General features: G+C 33.8%; 1 protein-coding gene across 1 annotated transcript; it reads left to right on the forward strand.

Annotated features, from left to right (window-relative positions):
- The first annotated feature begins 1,714 nt into the window (after window positions 1-1,714).
- On the forward strand, window positions 1,715-10,327 carry LOC133315920 (putative recombination initiation defects 3). The gene is made up of 12 exons (XM_061517603.1): window positions 1,715-1,788; window positions 2,260-2,413; window positions 3,263-3,407; window positions 3,596-3,730; window positions 4,218-4,270; window positions 4,359-4,550; window positions 6,464-6,529; window positions 6,699-6,748; window positions 7,634-7,814; window positions 8,483-8,573; window positions 9,701-9,809; window positions 10,204-10,327. Exons 1-11 carry the CDS (start codon window positions 1,715-1,717, stop codon window positions 9,805-9,807), a joined length of 1,248 nt encoding a protein of 415 aa, XP_061373587.1. The 3' UTR covers window positions 9,808-9,809; window positions 10,204-10,327.
- Window positions 10,328-18,490: the final 8,163 nt, after the last annotated feature.

An 18,490-nucleotide genomic window follows, 5' to 3' on the forward strand; every position in this document is an offset into this window, starting at 1 on the left:
ATCCAATCTTAAATGTAGAACCTTAGGTGACTTTCGTTGGTATAAAGATACCTTCCTAACTAGGGTTTACACTCGAGATGATAGTCAACAACCTTTCTGGAAAGAAAAATTCTTAGCTGGTCTTCCAAAATCTTTAGGAGACAAAGTTAGGGATAAAATCCGTCATCAATCTCTAACTGGAGATATCCCTATATATATATATATATATATATATATATATATATATATATATAGGAAAAGTGTTTGTTATTTTAAATAACATAAAGTTATGTTATTTTAAGAGAGAGGTAGACACAAAATAATATTTTTTATTTAAAATTTAAATTAAAAAAAATACCCACTTTCTCCCCATGATTTCCATTCCTTATGTCTATCTCTCTCTAAAAAAATGACATAACTTATGTCATTTAAAATGACAAACATCAAACCATACATATATATATATATATGGGAAAATATTTTCTCATGTTGCATGAGAATTCAATTATCATGTTGTGACCCTTCGATTTGCGTGCAAAACTTTTTTTTCTTTTTTCTTTTTTAATAAATGCGGGACCCACCACTAGTTAAGTCACAACATGAGAATTGAATTCCCATGCAACATGAGAAAATCAAATCGCTATATCTATATATATATATATATATATATATATATAATATATATATATATAATGTATGTATGTATTTTGAGAAAACTATTTATCATTTTAAAAGATATAAGTTTATGTCATTTCACCTATTATAACTATGTATTCCGGGAATATATAGTTATAGAGTTTATTTTTTCTGCAGTCAACGTAGATAAGTTATCTATATTGAGCCCAAAACAGCATCATTTTAGGATGAAAATTAAGGTATTTTTATAATTATAATTTATTTCATGATTATAATAGTCTTTTTTTTTATAATTTTTTAATTTTTTAACTCAATTATAGGGGAAAGTACTTCTTATGTGACTGCAGAAGGGAAAAAGTGCAGCAACACTTACTTTTACCAGGATACGCGTCCGAATCCTGGTTTTTTTTTTTTTGATAGAATCCGCACGTGTATCCTAGGATCCGCACGTGTATCCTAGTGTTAAAAATTTGCTGCAACTTTTCTCATCAGCAGTCACATGAGAAGAGACGGATCCATTATAATTATAAAATAAAAGTTTTTTCTGCATAGTTATAACTTATAAGGGATGAAAAGATATATAAACTTATATTTTTTGTAAGGACACGCTAAACCTATATATGTATAGGGTTTTATAATTCTCATTTAACATGAGAATTACAATTTTCCTACACACCCTTCGACCGTGCTGACATGGGTCCTACATATAATTTTTTCTAACACATGAGTCCCACATACTTTTTATCTCTACAACATGAAAATTCAATTCTGCTTCGACACGAGAATTATAAAACGCAAATGGATGGAGGCATGGAGCTCTTGATTCGAAGCAAGTAATTGGCCCGTGATCCGTCCCGTTTCAGTTTAAACCCATTAAACAACCCAAACAAACGGTCTATTTAAATATTTAATCTTTAAAATTCGCATTCCATTCGCGCCTTCGTTTGCAGTTAGCGAGTTTTATCTTCCTTGTTCACAAAGCTACTGAGAAAGAGGGAGGGAGGGAGAGTGTGAGATTCCTCTGTCGCACTCGCAACGGTTACCGATTCTGCAGATTTCCACGACGATGACATAGACGGAGTTTCATCTCCGATTCGAAATGAAAATGAAGATCAACAAGGCCTGCGATCTCAACTCAATTTCCGTCTTTCCTCCTCTTCTCATATATTCAAGGTTATTTTAAACTTCCTTTATTCTCTGTATTCTTCGTAATGACATAACGCTTTTTCAATTACGATTCACTTCTTTTTTTCACCGAATCGTTAGAGAGAATGAAATTGTAGATCTGAAGTTTAGTTCCGATATGTGTTCGTTTGAGGATGATTTTAGCTGAATTTCTGCCTCAGTTGCAGATCCTATTGCCGATGAACCTCGTCTTTTCAATTATCATGAATTCTGCAGAACGCTCTGTTTGAATCCTGTGAAATTATAGGATCTAGAAACTAAGTTAAAGTGATTTATAACACATACTTCAGCCGGATCATGTCTCATTTCAAATTCCATGCTTCTTTTTGGTTCCGTTTTGAGTTTTCTGTGTTAGAATGAATATTAATAACTGTATGTAACAAGGTTTCGTTATAAAATAGCGCGGTGTTGATAAGTTTGGTCGCTTTTGCTGTTTGTTGTGGAATAAAAAATCTAAAGGAGACCAAACACTGTATCAAGTGGAATGCAAGCGTCACAGCATCGCTCGCAACAATCTCAGCAGTCATTTTCTCAGGGGCTTTCATCTCAGCATGGAATGTTGTCTCATTTCTCTCAAAACTCCCTTGATGAGGTTGTCACAACAAATGATCAGGTTAAATCTTGCTTCCTAAATTATGCAGGAATTTCCGATTTTCATATAGGATGTCATTTTCCAATTGCACTAGTTTACCACATTTGAACATCTTTTAATAAGCTTCACAGTTGCATGAACTTGATTGTACTTCTTTTATAAATCATTTCTGACTTCGGAAAAACCTACTGATAAACAAGAAGAAATAGAGCATGATTTGCGTGAGAAATTAAAAATGTTGCTGTAAGCCTGTGTACTGCTTAAGCCACCCTGAGTGAGTGAATACCACTATGATCTGGTCATGTAAAACTTTTGTGTCTATCTCTCTTTTTACTAGTATTGACAAATTTTAATTGGATTCCACTTATTTAATATGTAGGAAGAGAGAAATAGACACAATTTTGACACTAATGTTTGGTTATAAATGCTCACCTCCTATACAGTTATCCAGTGTACACCTATTGTCCTTTAACCATGCGAGTGAACTCAAACGTCTAGCCTATTTACTTTTAATACCCTATTGGAAACGGGTGAGAAATCCATGGTGCACTACGCACTACCTTTTTTTTTTTTTTCTGTAATGCCACTACGCACTACCTTGTGTGGGACTTAAATCTACAAATTTAAGAGGAAAAGCTCCTCTACCCTGCTTCTGATATCTGAACTTTTGAAATGCATAATAGGTTTCTACTAGGTAAGTTTTCCTGGTAAATAGAGAACCTCTTATAGATCCTTCACTCAATTAGGAAAAGTTAGTAAAACTGACATTTCTTGTTTGAGTTATTTATCCCTTTTCGTTAGTATATAAACATAAATACATGCAGTTCATGATTCTATTCTATGTATATTATGCTCTTTTAATCCTTCTAGAGAGTTGGTTCTCAAGAACATGAGAACTCTTGGAGGAGGATTTCTAGCTTGCCCCGACTTACATATTCACGGGAAGAGAGTCAACCACCTAACTCAAGATCGTCATCCAATCTCATGCTCAAATGGAATTCTGCAGATCATAAAAGTAAGGTATTTCATGAAAGTATGAATTTTGTTTCAATAGCTTATATTTTTAGGATCCACATTAGACATATCTTAGATTGATTGGCTTCGTTGGATTGAATCTATGCAAACGTAGGAAGTCAATTTAGTGTCTTTTTACGTGGCATGTTACTTTACTAAAGATAATGAATCTATTATTTGCTATAGCAGGTCAGTTAAGTGAAGGACTTGAACAAAAAATTGGCATAATGGAAACTTCATTGAGCAGGTTTGCAATGATCTTGGATTCTGTTCAAAATGACGTAATGCAAGTAAACAAAGGAACAAAGGAAGTTATTTTAGAGTGTAAGTGACTCATATTCTAAGTATTGACAATATTCTGAAAATGATTTGTGGAAGTTGTATTTATACCGATCAATATGAGTACTTTATATGGAAGATAGTGAGTCTTTGGAAAAATAAAATCTAGTTCTTGCATTGATCCTTTATTGACTTTAAATTTAAATTTGTGTGATCACTTTTTTCAAGACATTCTACTAAAATTTTGTTCTCTGTTTATGTTGTATTTTCCAACAATTGTTTATTCTTTGAAACATAGTTCAACATAAGGATGCCTCATTTTTGTACTTATTACTCTGATATCTAGCTTGATTTACTATTCATTAACTTTTTTATGCCATCTTGCTTTATCTGACTTTCTTTGGTTGGGTGCGTTGCATCCATTTTCAAATTTATAATAATCTGAACTGCTGAACGTATTATGTGGTTGGGTCTGTTGCGTGAATTACTTAATAACCTAGTATACAGTTTTGACTACTCACTTTCAATTCAGTGGAATGCATAAGGCAGAAGTTAATTGCTCAGGATAACTCACTTCAGTTAATGGTAATAACCTGATCTTGACTTGCATGATTTCTCTAACATCAATGGATGTCAAAGTTCTGTAGACTGAAAGACAGTGGTTTTAAATCAGGCTAAAGGACAAGAAGAAATTAGAGCAAGCTTTGATGGGAGCTTGAAATATTTATCTGAACAAATGAATCAGGTTACAAACCAAGAGAAGTTGCAGGAAGTGTTTTTGGTGGTTTCAGCCTTGCCTCAGCTAATGGAAGCCTCTCTGCAGAGTGTGCGAAATGATCTCCACAGTACTACTAAGGAAATGCAGGCACGTAAGATATGGCAACGAATAATGATTAAAATATGCACGCATATTTAACTTGAAATTTTTGTTAAGGTAGTTATAGATATTTATACAATGTAAAGATTGCTTAAAACCCCTCTTCACATTTTTTTTAGTACTATATTACGGTGTCTTTTTTGCCTCTCGTTATGTTAGAGAATAATATAAAGCCTTAAAAAGACCCTCACCCAACACCTTAAAGTTTTGGGTTGAAGTGGTTCTTAACATGGTATCAGAGCTTTAATACTCTGATATCTGCTTCAGATTTCTTTGGTTCGTTTTCTGATCGTTGAACATGGCGAATCAAGTTGTTCTTCCTAAATTCTTGACTAATCCGGTACATCCTTTCTTTCTCCATCCAAATGAGAGTCCATCGCAAGTGTTGGTGACTCCTCTGTTAGATGGAAACAATTATCATTCTTGGTCTCGAGCTATGACTATGGCTTTGAGATCCAAGAACAAACTTGGTTTTATCAATGGTGTTATTGTAGCTCCAGCTGAAGATGATCCATCCTTTGAAGCCTGAGATCAATGTAACACTATAGTTTTGAGTTGGATTCATAGATCGATCACCCAAACTATAGTACAGTCTATTTTGTGGATTGAAAACGCTTATAATGCATGGTGTGATTTGAGAGATAGATTCTCAAAGTCAGATATCTTCCGTGTATCTGATCTGCAAGAAGAAGTGCATAAACTATGCCAAGGTGAAAGATCAGTGAGTGAGTATTTTACTCAGCTGAAAATAATGTGGGATGAATTGGAAAACTTGAAGCCTCTTCCCAATCCAGTGGTTCCTTGTGCGTGTGGTGCTACTGAACGAATGCATTTGTATCGAGAAAATGATCAAACGATAAGGTTCCTAAGAGGTCTCAATGAGCAATATGCTCATGTACGTTCACAGTTGATGCTTCTTGATCCATTGCCAAATGTAACCAAAGCGTTTGCAATGGTATCACAAGAAGAACGCCAGTTTCTCTCATAAGGTAATGTGAATTTTGCTAATAATTGTAACGCCTGACAACTTGCAAGGATTAACGACTGTCCCCACACACTAACACGAGACTTTTCAGCGTGCTTTGTCCTCACTCGCACACTTCCCGGGAAAACTTCCCAGGAGGTCACCCATCCCAGAATTGCTCCAAGTCAAGCACGCTTAACTGTGGAGTTCTTCCGTTCCGGGCTACCGAAAAGTAGATGCATCTTGTTAGTATAGGTAGTACCAATTAATTCTTATAAGCCATTCCCAACTATACCGTCCCATACCAGCACAGTCTCTGGAATCCCTCTCTTTCGGGTGTGGATTCGATTCATTCATGTACCCCCGTCCCTAGAAGCCTGCCAGGAGCCGCTCCTTGTCCATGCCCTTTCGCACCGGCGATCACTCCCCGCCCTCGTCAGCGCCCGGGATGTTACAATAATCCTCAAGCCTTAGCTGTGATGGGAGATCCATCAAGAAGGTACAGTTCCTACAATGGTGGATGAGGATTTAGAGGACGTGGCCGTGGCAATGCCGGACGAAATGGCAACACAAAATTTTGCACTCATTGTAATAGGAGCAATCACACCATTGAAACATGCTACACACTTCATGATTTTCCACCTGGTTATAGGAGGAATACCAATACTGCTTCAGTTGCCAATGTCAATTGTGATATGCAAGATAGTTCATCCACAACTCAAGTCAAAATGAAGCAAGATCAACCTTGCATGACAGTTATTCAAGATCAATATAAGCAAATCTTGAATTTGCTGCAAAAGACCAATGTTACTGAAAATGTGTCATCACAACACTCTGCAAATGCAGTTCACATATCACATCTACACACTAACACGTTAATATCTTAGTCTCCTAGATGACTCTAACCAACGGGTGCTTTACCAATTAGTACTTGCAGGAAATCTCTTGCAGTTTAAAAAGCCTCAATCAAAAGGATCTCGGTCAGTCTATTCTATCTTCAAAGGTGCTCTATCTCGATTAAGGAATCATTAACCGATTTTCCTGATTTTTTTCCTATGGTCAAAGTATATATTCTCTTTTTTTCTATTGTGAAAAAGATTATATTGCTCCTGATTATTTTTAACGGTGAAAAAATAGTTTAATGAAAAACCTGATGCATTGTTAGCTTGCAGAGTATTAGCAAACAAGTTACCACACCAAAAATGCGTCAGCCTCTTGCCAAGTACGTGTACCTCGTAACTTTACCTAATACTAATAGTGTCTCTGATCAATTACGAAAGTTTCATCCATTTGCCTACATTATTACTTGGTGGATTTCATCAAGTTTCATTTATGAAAACATTTTGAAGCGTTGCTTACGGGACAATATCATATACTTTTCGCTCCCATGTGAGGATGAATATACTGTGGGTTGAATTTAATTTTGTATGACATCAATTTCCTAACTTTCATATGTAATTAATAACCTATTTGATGAGTAGCTCTCTGTTTGCGGGGTTAAACTGCTACCTTGCTTTATGGCTGAATGAATTTGATTTAAAAATCACATTATCGTTAAGAGAGAGAGGGAGGGAGAGAGAGAGATCGTGCATCCATATACACATGCATAATTAAAACGGTTATCGTGCACGTTTTTGTCAAAGTTCTTAGATGTTGTTTGGCTTTCATGTGTCTGCTGTAAGTTTTATTCTCAAGGAGGAAACTCTTAACATCATCCCACCCTTCCGATAATAGAATTAAATATATTAGTAAAAGAAATAAACAACTGAATTTTTCATGAACTGAGGCTCCTTTTTGGTTAATTAACGTTATTTCCCAAGTCCCATACACTTAAGGAGTGAAGTCACTTCTTTTGGAGGTTATTCATCCTTTTTTCTTTTGGACAATGCTGCTTTTATTTTTTCACGACCAACACGTGATAACAATTATTCAATTTTCTACACTATGATTTTATTATAATTTATCCACTTTTGCACATTGGCTGATAAAATCCATGTCTATTGGAGTGTAATGATTTGTTATTTTATCATTTTCCTTTGTTCGTCCCTACTGTATTGCATAATTAATGCTTTTATTTCCGACTGGTTACATTTGGCACTTCCAAAAGCATTTACTATGACCAAGGTCACAGGTATTTTCTTGACTTCAGGGAAACGAAGATGAGCGCACAAACGACTGTAGCTCCAAAGGTAGAAATGGGAGGCTGGAAGCCAGTAAAAAAAGAGAGAGTCACTTTTTCAGATAGAAAATCTGAGGTGCACAAGCAAAAAGAACCATACACTGACAAGGTATTTTCAAATTTTTGTCCTTATATATGCACAAGCAAAAAGAACCATACATCTGTCGCTTCATTTTCATGCAAAAAATTTCTGCTTATTAATTTGACAAATCTTATATATGCTTTATCAATTGCCAATTACTGTTTCTGTTGGGAAAAAATTTCAATTCCCTCTCTTCTCTAATACCACTAACACACATATACTTCTCTTACTCTCAATTAGTGCTTCGGCACTTCTAATTCCTTAATCACATTCACTCACATAAATAAAACTACAACATGCAGCTATATTTATAGACTTCGTCTAACCGACTTTTCCTAATATATTATAATATTTAAACTCTACAACTTTCATCAACTTTCTCCATCCGTCTTTTCTTCTTACTTTGCCAGCATATAATATTCTGAAGTTTTCTACAACTTTCTTTCGTTTCCAACTTTGTCTTTTCTTTTATTATTTTTAATCTTTTTGCTTCTTTAACCATTCAACTCCTATTCCTTTCAAGAACATTGATATGGCGGTAGTAGCTACTTCTTGAATGGCGGTGCAATTTTCTACTTGATTCTTTTATCTTCCATATGCCTCATTCTCCATACATCTCATGGCTTCCGAAATTTTCTGGTTTGGCGGTGGATAGTTGCAAACCAAATTTGTTTTCTAACAGTTTCAAATGACAGTATGCAAGAGGAGGAAGAGAGTGTACAATTTTTATTGAATCTGATGAGGAGACTGATGGAGGTTTTTCCTGCTTGGTCGATGGAAACGCAGGTAGTTGGCAAAACAATAATATAACCTTCTTTTGGTGTCTATTATTGATTATATTGTCTCCTCAGCTCAGATTTTACAGAAATGAACATCAATTGTCTACTTTGTTTTCATCCCTTTAATGCTTTAAGTTTCAAAATAGTTGGAAATTGGACTATTGTAGTAGCGAGCAATTCCGGTATAAGGAATGAATTCAAGTTCTAGAGGCTAGACGCAGTTTTGGGACATGAAAATCATTGCTTGACATTATCTGCTGTTTAAAAGAGGTGATGGCAACAATTCACTACCATATTATTATGCTTAAAAATCTTATTTCCCACTAAATACATATTTGGAGAGGGATGGAAAATTTTAATTTTGACGACTCAAAGTTAAAATTTGTTGAAATATCGGGGCTGACTCCCTCAAAAAAGTAATTAGAGTTGATATTTAAATCGTTAGTGAAGCTGAGAGCCCAAGATGTAACCCAAATAGGTGTTATGGTCACTATTGGGATATCATCTTAGCATAGGTATAGACCTAGGCTAAGCGGTGAAATCCCAGGTGTAGTGTTGTGCTGATGAAAAGGGGAAAGGTGTGTGACATGGGCTAAAATGGCTCTTCAATGCGGCGGAGTAACGGCTATGAGATGATCTCCTTTATGGGGAGAGGGAGGAGGTATTTATAGGAAGATTTGATGCCTTTCTTGCCTGGGAGAATGAGTCGGGTCAACTCTCATGGGGGAGAGTCGAATAAGCCACTTTGCAGCTACTGTTATGCCAGTAACAACTACTGGTGCAGTGGACACGGAAGGGGATATCTATATAGGGACTTGGGGAGATCAAAGAAAAGGGGAGAATATCCCAACGTGTCTTACGTTGGGAACCTATTGCATGCGCACGATGATGGCAGCGTTGGAGCCGACAGGGGTTAATAGGCTAATATGGCTTCATGCTCTGGGTCTGGGCTTGCCTTGTTGGGCCAACTAGTTGGGCCGGCCAGAGAATATCCCAACCAGTTGCATTTATTGATCTACTTTAAATTATTACCGGTAATATATAAATTTAATTTGTTACAAATGTCTTTGTGATAAGTTATCATTATTTGAATAGAAATAGTAACTGCTCTAAATATGTTTTGCCATGGAGAAGACCTATTCGGAAATTTGACCAAGGAGGAAGAGGAAGAAACCGCTCGGATTTTGCGGAAAGCAAGGAGGCGCAAGAGAAACTATTGTAATGCTATAACCATCAATTGAAGGTACCTCTTCTAAGTCTGACTTCCATGTGTCTTTTTTTTAAATCATAATGTTGCTTAAGATTGATTGGTTTCAAATTATTTTGGATGAAACAAGGCAAACCTAAAGTTTGAATCCTCTCATGTTTGAAACTAGTCACGTGATCATATTATTTTATCACAACCACTCATTGATAATGAGATAAAAGAGAAAAAAATATATAATTTTTAAATGAGTGATTGTGATCAAATAACATGATCACTTTTAAATACGAGAGGATCCAAAGTCAAAGTTTACTCTACTATTTATGTAATTTTGTGACACATCTGACGCCTCTTTACAAGCGCTGTGCATTCAATTCAATAACAGTAACGGTTAATGAGCAAAATCTGATGAGATATTAATGCCTCTTTCTAGGTTGTGCAGGTGCAATTTGATGCTTTCAGATGCAGCAGTACCCAAGAAAAAAACAAGGACCCATAAAAATTTGTCTCGAGTTTCTTTATTGGATTTGTTCAGTCGTTTCAGTTTTGTCTAGGGCGTCTCTTTTACAAACACGAGAGAGATTATCTTTCTTTTGTATTTTGATCGCAAGATATTCAAATGTACTGAGTGTTTAGGCAGGTTTATTTTATTTTATCTCTGGTTCTTTGTAGTTTTATACTTTTATTACGTAGTTTTACGCAGGTCAAAGAAATTATAGTAATTACCAGAAAAAAGGAAATTATTCAGTGCACATTTAACTCTTTTTTCTTAAGAGAAATGCGTCGTTCCCCTCGTAAAATTGCTTCTCGCACCGCAAATTGAAAGGCATGGATTGAAGCTTGTGTTAGTAGAAATTTGGAAGTGGCAGAGGGATTGGACACAAATGAGTCAAATGACTGAATGAGCAATGACGCTGGGCTTTTCTTAACCATCATCGAAACCAAGCCCATCCAAGTATATTTTCTCTGTCAGGCGGGCTATTCAAATTAAACCAAGAAGTTTAATAATTGTTATACTAATATCCCATATTCAAATCCATCACGTTCGGATTACATGGAACAATCTTACATTCAGCTTAAATTACGACATATGGACTAATCTCACTGCATTTACACCTAATTTTTCTTGGAAATTTTGTTTCTAATGCTATGTAAGTATTACAATTTAAATAGGTGCACAGCGTGGGCTCAGCAAGAGAGGGAACACGAAAACGCCACTCAATACAACTTCAGTGAAGATGAAAGTGTTATGTTGTCGCACATTCTGAGCTGAAAAATGATCTTTTGATTGTGGGCCACATATAATTTTGTCAGCTCAATTGTAGATGAGATGGTGTTGGACCTGATAGCCACCAAGACGTTCAATCGATTGGAAAATTGGATAAACATCTTCTTGAATTGCTTCAACAAAAATTGGATCGCGTCTTTCAATTTCTGAACATGTTTGTCCATGCTTGAACTTTGATATCAATTGTTACGAACAAAGTAAATAAAACTAGGAATTTGATTTTACTGAAGAAGCTGACCTCAAATGATTTTATTGAGGAAGTCTGACCTCTTGTATTAGTGTCTTTTGGAATAACTTTTCTAATATGATCTGCTAATTTTTATTTCAATATTTAAAGATTTAAATAGATAATAGGAACTAACCATAAGAGTAACTACTTACTAAAATCAAATAGACTCAACTAATAACAAAACAAGAAAAATAACTACTCATTATTGAAACAATTCGATAATTTAGAGAATAATAAAATAACGTAAATAAAATCATAACAGAAAGGAAGCAAATGAACTGCAGCACCCCACGGCAGTGGCAGACCTAGCAAAAAAATTTTATGTCCGCACATTTTAGTGATAGGGGCGAAATTTTTTTTTGTGAAGACAGTCTACATTAACGCTTTACAAAAAAAAATAAGTTGCTACGTTGCTAACTAATATAAGAGTAAATACTTGTTTTGGTCCCTAACAAAAAATTCGATTTCCACTTTAGTTTCTTACAAAAAAAAATTAGTGACCTAGTCCCTATGAAATTCAAAGCGGACACATTTTAGTCTTTCTGAGTGACTAATGTGGGTCTTTTTTGAATTTGTAAGGTATCATGATTTTAACTAAATTGATCCACTTTGAATTTCTTAAGAACCTCGAGATTAATTTTTTTATAAGGAACTAAAGTGGGGAACCATATTTTTTGTTAAGAACTTCAAAGAATATTTATTCCTAATATAAATATCGAATTAAGAGACAAATAAAACCTACAACAACAAAAAAAAAAAAAAAACTAAAATCACAATTTTTGATGTCCGCACTTGCGGACATCTGTCCCTTACTGGGTCCGCCGATGCCCCACGGTATATTGCTTTTACTATTTAGTGGCTTATAAAATATCGTGTGAAAATTCTCCAATATTTCTCTTTCATATATGAAATTATTTTCACATTTTTGTCAATCTTACAAAAATTGCCTGAAGCTTGTATTAAATCACAAAGAAGAAACTCAAAGACAGTTAAAAAAAAAAAGCGAGAGAAAAGTAAAACGCTTGACATTTAAATAAAGTATTTAAGATATAACGGAGACGATAAGATGCATCGCGGCATTGAAATACTAAAACCAGCATATGCCATCAAAAGTACTTTATTCTTTTCATGTCGGATTGATCATTGTTACTTTTTAAAACTATAGATAATGACTTAAAGATAGAGGGGGGAGGAAAAAAAATTGATCTTGAGGAGTCGAGTGTATGCCATTAGGAAAAAGATACGATGATTATTTTGTCATTGGAGATAATTTTATTTTTTATGCATACACAAAAATATATGAAATCCATATGAAAAAAAAAAAAAAAAAAAAGATAAGATAGATCCTATGATGTATAGAAAATAATTTTATCTCTTATAATATGAGAAATATTAAACTCTTAAGGAAATATATTATACTTTTTACAATTTTTTGGAGGTAAACATTATCATAGTGTTTTGATCAGAGTTTTCAACGGTGATAAAAACTTTAATGCACCGAGAGTATTGAATTTACTGCTCAATTTATTAAAAAAGAAAAAAATTAAGATTTAAACAAATATATAAAAAAATATTTTTTTCTTTTTTAGTAAGGGTTTATAACTTCTCCTTCCATGAAAGAAGTTTTCATTTTCCCGCCCACTAAAAAAATAATGAAATCACGAATTTCAAGCTAAGTGAACAGAAGAAGAATATTTATGCCGAACATGTAACCCTTTTCGTAAACGAGAACATCGAGTTCAGTTCTCCTGATAGACAAGTTTTTCTCTTCAACGGTCGCTGCGAGAGCAACTCCCAATTGAATAAACCAATAAAGATTCTTCGCATTATCTATTGATCTTCTGAAATGATTAGTTGCTAGAATGTTGTCTAGTGTACCATAGCTACTTTGTTTATGCCCTTTTGACGAAAGCTATTTTGTCCTACCGTGGAATTCTTTTTTTGTTTTTTTGGGTGAGGGGCTATGCCCCTAAACAAACAAAAAAAAACAAAAAATTAAATCAGAGAGTGTCTAGCTAGTTACGTGAACAGAGCTAAAATAAAAAATATACAATTATCTAATCTCAGGAGGGAAAAATTGAAATAAAGTAAAACCTTCTTGATCCGAATTTTTCAGCAAAAGATTAGCTAACCAGTCCGCATAAATATTGCCTTCCTTGTCAGAACATAAGCTGGATCACTTTCAATAATAATCTTTCTCCATCCACCTACCCAAGCTCTCTCCAGCCCTTTCAGAATGCCCCACAATTCAGCAATAATTGTATTGCAATAACCCACCTTTTAAGAGAAAGCTTCCAACCACTTACCATCTGAACCACGAATCATATTACCACAAGCAGCTCTAACCGGGTTACCTCTAGAAGCCCCATCAGTATTTATTTTGATCCACCCATGCTCAGGAGGCTCTCATCCGATCATGTTTGCTGGAATAGATCTATCACAAATTCTATTATTACCCGATTCACAAGCTAAAAACACCTTCTTAGCATATGAAATTATAATCTCAATCTTATACCTGCTATCAATTCCTCCTACAAACGTGGAGAATTTCATTTCTTCATGACCAAGCTTTCCAACACATTACACCAAATAACAACGTCCAGTATAGGTTGAAACAACCGGTTGAGTAGTTCTTTAAATTAGCCATTAGCCGATCTTGCAAGTTAAGACCAAAAAAGGAAGAACCAGCCAATTAAGGTGACAACATTAACCAGACATTTCTGATTAAAGAGCAGTCTCTTAACAAATATAAAGTGCTTTCAACTTCTTGATTGCAAACTGGGCAAATTGTATCACCCAAATTAATTTTATTTAATCTGCTATTTATCATGTCCCACCTTCCATAAAAATAATTTGATTCTCTGAGGTCTCATCCAATTCCATATTGCTTTTCACAACTCAGGAATTTTACATCGGAGGATGCAGTATACAAACCTTTAACCCTACCGTGGAATTCCATACAATCCTACCGTGGAATTCTAATATTGATGTCATTGTGTGCTTTTAGTGTAAAAAATGATAATATCGGAGGCATACAAGTTGATCTTCAGGGTTGTAGAATTTCTATATGAAAATTTACAATATACTTTCTAGATTTTAATTTTAACATATTTTTTATTTGGTTATTTATAGAGATTTTTTCATTAAACATTAATTAAAAGAAATTATTTAGTCGTAATTCCACTCCATTTCCCTCCTTTCACAAAGATGATTTCGCTACTTCTTCAGTTGTGATAATTCATCTTTCTCCATATATAGTGCAGTACAAACAACTTTGCTTTTTCTTTATTTTTCTATATAGCATATGGAATAAGAGCACTTTCTAAGACATAGAGGGTAGAAAAGATGGGGCATCCTATGCTTGAAAGTCAGTAGTTGGAGTTAGACTACCCACTATTATTAGTCAAAAAAAGTAAAACAGCACTGGTTGGACAAGGAGGAAATATGAAGTTAACTCCAACTCAAGTTTCACATAATATAAGAACATGTTTTAATAATAGATAAATCTAGCTTTGTACATGATCTAACTTCAATCCATAAATGATTTCCCGAACCTTAACTTCGATTAATAGTACAAATATGGATGTGGAAAATCAATAAAAAGTACAATTATGGACCACCAAGAAATCACCGAACTGGTTAACTTCCAGCTTAATATTCTTTGGACCAAGACAAACGAACCTTAGTACATAGATAGATTGGCAATTGTGCAAGTTATGACCTAACTCACCAAGTAAATATATAAAGAAAGAGGAAGAAAAAGCTAGAGATTAAGTGGCACCATAAACTTACAAATGTTGGAGAAACATCCTGAATTGGCAAAGTCAAATGTGAGATCAGAGTAAGATGGAACTATGATGTTTGGATTAATAGAGGTAAGTAGAAAGAGTTGCACCATAACTAACAGTTATAATTTTTGACCTAGTGGTAAGCGCTCGATCCAACACTTGATATCAGACAAGGGCAGACCTAGGGAGGGGAGAGTATGGACGGCCGCGCCTCCCTAAATTTTAATTTTTTATTTTATTTTTTATGTATAAAATAATATTTTTTAATACTAATATGTTATTATTACTAATAGTTAACCCCTCCCTTAAAAATATTTATAATAGTTAGTATCTCCTATTACTCTTAATAATACTTATACTTTTAAAATTTTATTTCGCCCCCTATTTTAAAAATTCTAGGTCTGTCATGGTATTAGAGCCGAGGTTTTGGATTCAATTTCTCAAGAAGACACTTTGTGAGAGGCAGGTGTGGGGGGATTGTTGGAGAGACCACATCTTGTCCTGGCAAAGCCCAAAGTGGGGTCAGAATCAGATCAAAGGCGCTTGAGCTGATAGGGGTAAGTAAAAAAGTTGTGCCTGACTAACAGCTATATCTTTTGGTCTAGTGGTAAGTACTCGATCCAACACTGCACTTGACGCAATCTTGGGGCAATGTACTCTTTAAACAAATGTCTAGGGTCTATTTGATTGTGTTTTGTTTTTTTTTTTTTCTTTCTTAAAACTATTTTGTAGAATAGTTAATAAAATATGTGTTTTATGTATTTTTTTTGTTTTGAAAGTTAAAAGTCAAAACACAAAACAAAAACAACTGAGATATGCATGAGTTTGTTTGATTGTGTTCTGTTTTTTTTTTTTGTTCTTAAAACTGTTTTGAAAAATAGTTAATGAAATAGGTGTTTTCTATTTTATTTTATTTTTGAAAGTTAAAAATCAAAATACAAGACAGAAACAACTCAAATATATTCTCTAAATTTGATTCTAAAAATAAAAGAGCAGTTGCTATTTTTTATTTTATTTTTACAAAACAGGGTTTATCAAACAATTTTTGTTTTGTTTTTTTATTCTGAAAATAAATAAATAAAATTCAAAACAATTTTAAATAAGTCTGTATTATTTAAATTTGATTCTAAAAACAAAAACAAAAATTATAATTTTTAGAACTATTTTTAAAAAATAGTACTTATCAAACTTTTTTATTTTATTTATTTGCCTTACTATTCTTGATATCCCTCATCCCATGGACAACCATGGCCTTTTTCCGAGGCATTTAAAAATTTTGTTTCATATTTAAGATGAGATGAAAGGCAAAATGGCTACATGTTTCAATTTGCATGTAATATTGGAAAGCTGGTATGAATGATTACCTCAGGACTAAGTGCTTCCACAGTTCTTCGTGGTCCTCAATATGTCATATGCATCCACCCGACCACCCCCACTTACCTTTAATTATTTTGAATGCCTTGAGGGCAAAGGCAAATCAAAGGACAGTTTCTCCATGCTCTCTCTCTCGCATGTGAGATGGAGAGAGAAAAAGCCTTTTACACTCACACATACCATACAGAGATATTTACACTCGCGATTAAGTGAATTATATCCTTAAAAATGCCATTTGTGAGGACAAACTTTTACACTCCAAAAGTGATTAATGTTACGTCCAAAGAGGATAGAGATATTTGAAAAAATAAAAAATGCACATACTATTTTTATGTTTCTTAATAGTAAGTTTTTTTTTTTTTTTTCTTTTGGCAGTACCTTCAATATTTTTACATCTTACACTATATGTGCAACAATAACATCTTTAAAGGAAGATTACATCATATCCCCATCTATCTCTTAGTCATTGTTTATACTTTATAATAGATAAGTTGAATCCAATATATATGTCTAGATAATTCAGAATTAGATTCCAGATATCTGTGATCCCAAAGGGGTGACTCTGAGACTTTCTGTTCTCTCAATATAAAATCAGTATCTCCAATATTATAGATTCCATAACTTTGATACAAGTGCTACGAGTAGGAACAAAATATATGACACATAATTGATTGCTTCTTGGCATTATATATTTCCATCCATTATTATCTACGACTAGTGAGTAGTGACCATGAATGTATGAATCACATAAAATATTATTACAAGGGAATGAAAATTTCACCTTTTTCATTTAACTTATTATAGGAGCCATGGCTCTTGTCTCATAGGATACATGTCACTGTAGACTTGAGGATTGTGGGGGAAACAAAAAAAAAAGGTGGGCCCAACTGCTTTCATTCGGTGGGGGCCCAACTTAACTATTTTTAGGCCCAAATGCTCCTCACATGCTTCATTGGAAAAGCATTGGAGTCCCAAAATTAATTTGTAGGCCTCAATGAAATAAGAAATTTATAAAAATATGCTTCTGCAATAGATGCTGGGAACAAATAACAATTATGTTGTGGGTGGAAATGGCGTAAAAAGTTATATTTATTATAATCATTTACTGTTGTAGATCTAACCAAAAGAATTGGGAACGATATTCATTTATGGGTTGCACCTGTCTCACCTAGGCACCTACATAATTCTGTCTCTGATCATAATATAACAATAGGGAATAATATTCCTATTTTTGTTGTAATTTTATTTCCCTGCCACATTCGTATACGGGTAAATGAATTTTGTTAATTTTTTATAATAAAATTCCCTCACTTATATATAAATATAACAAAATTAATTTTTTTTCAGTAAAAGAAAAAATATTTTTCCCATGATAATAAGTATAACAGTGATTATTTACAAAAAAAAAAAAAGTATAACAGTGATTGGTTGACTAAATCCCCCATTTGCCTAACAATGTAGAAGTGTTATTCTAAATGGAAGAACTTAAAATTCAGATATAGGGTTATACACTCGGAAATGATATATTTATCACCAAAAAAAATTATCACATTTACAACTAACTTAATCACCATTGATTTTCGTCAATCAAACGGTTATAATTTATTGGAAATTATTGGGTCACATTTATTAATTAATTATTAATTTTCTATAAATTATAACTATTAGATTGACGGAAATCAACGATGATTAGATTGGTTGTAAAGGTGATAAACTTTTTTGATGGTAAGTATATCATGCACTTATACATATACCAAATGAAATACAGATGTTAAGATTCAACAGTTTCATCAAGAATTTCACTGCACTTGTAAATTGATTTAGTTTTGATTTGCAGTCTACTTATAATTAATGGGATAGGTTATTTTACCTACCATTTTTTCTGTCTACCTTTGTCTACCATCCTCCAACACCGTTAGATCAGAATCTCAAGAAGAGAGAGAAAGATAAATGTTAGTTGAGATTCTGATCTAACAATGTTGGAGGGTGGTAAGTAAAGGTAAGCATAAAAAATGGTAGGTAGAATAATCTATCCCTTAAT

Source organism: Gastrolobium bilobum, unplaced genomic scaffold, assembly GCF_033153095.1.
Source record: "Gastrolobium bilobum isolate Gb01-03AN ecotype WA unplaced genomic scaffold, APGP_CSIRO_Gbil_v1 utg17648, whole genome shotgun sequence".
In the NCBI taxonomy this organism is placed as follows: Eukaryota; Viridiplantae; Streptophyta; class Magnoliopsida; order Fabales; family Fabaceae; genus Gastrolobium; species Gastrolobium bilobum.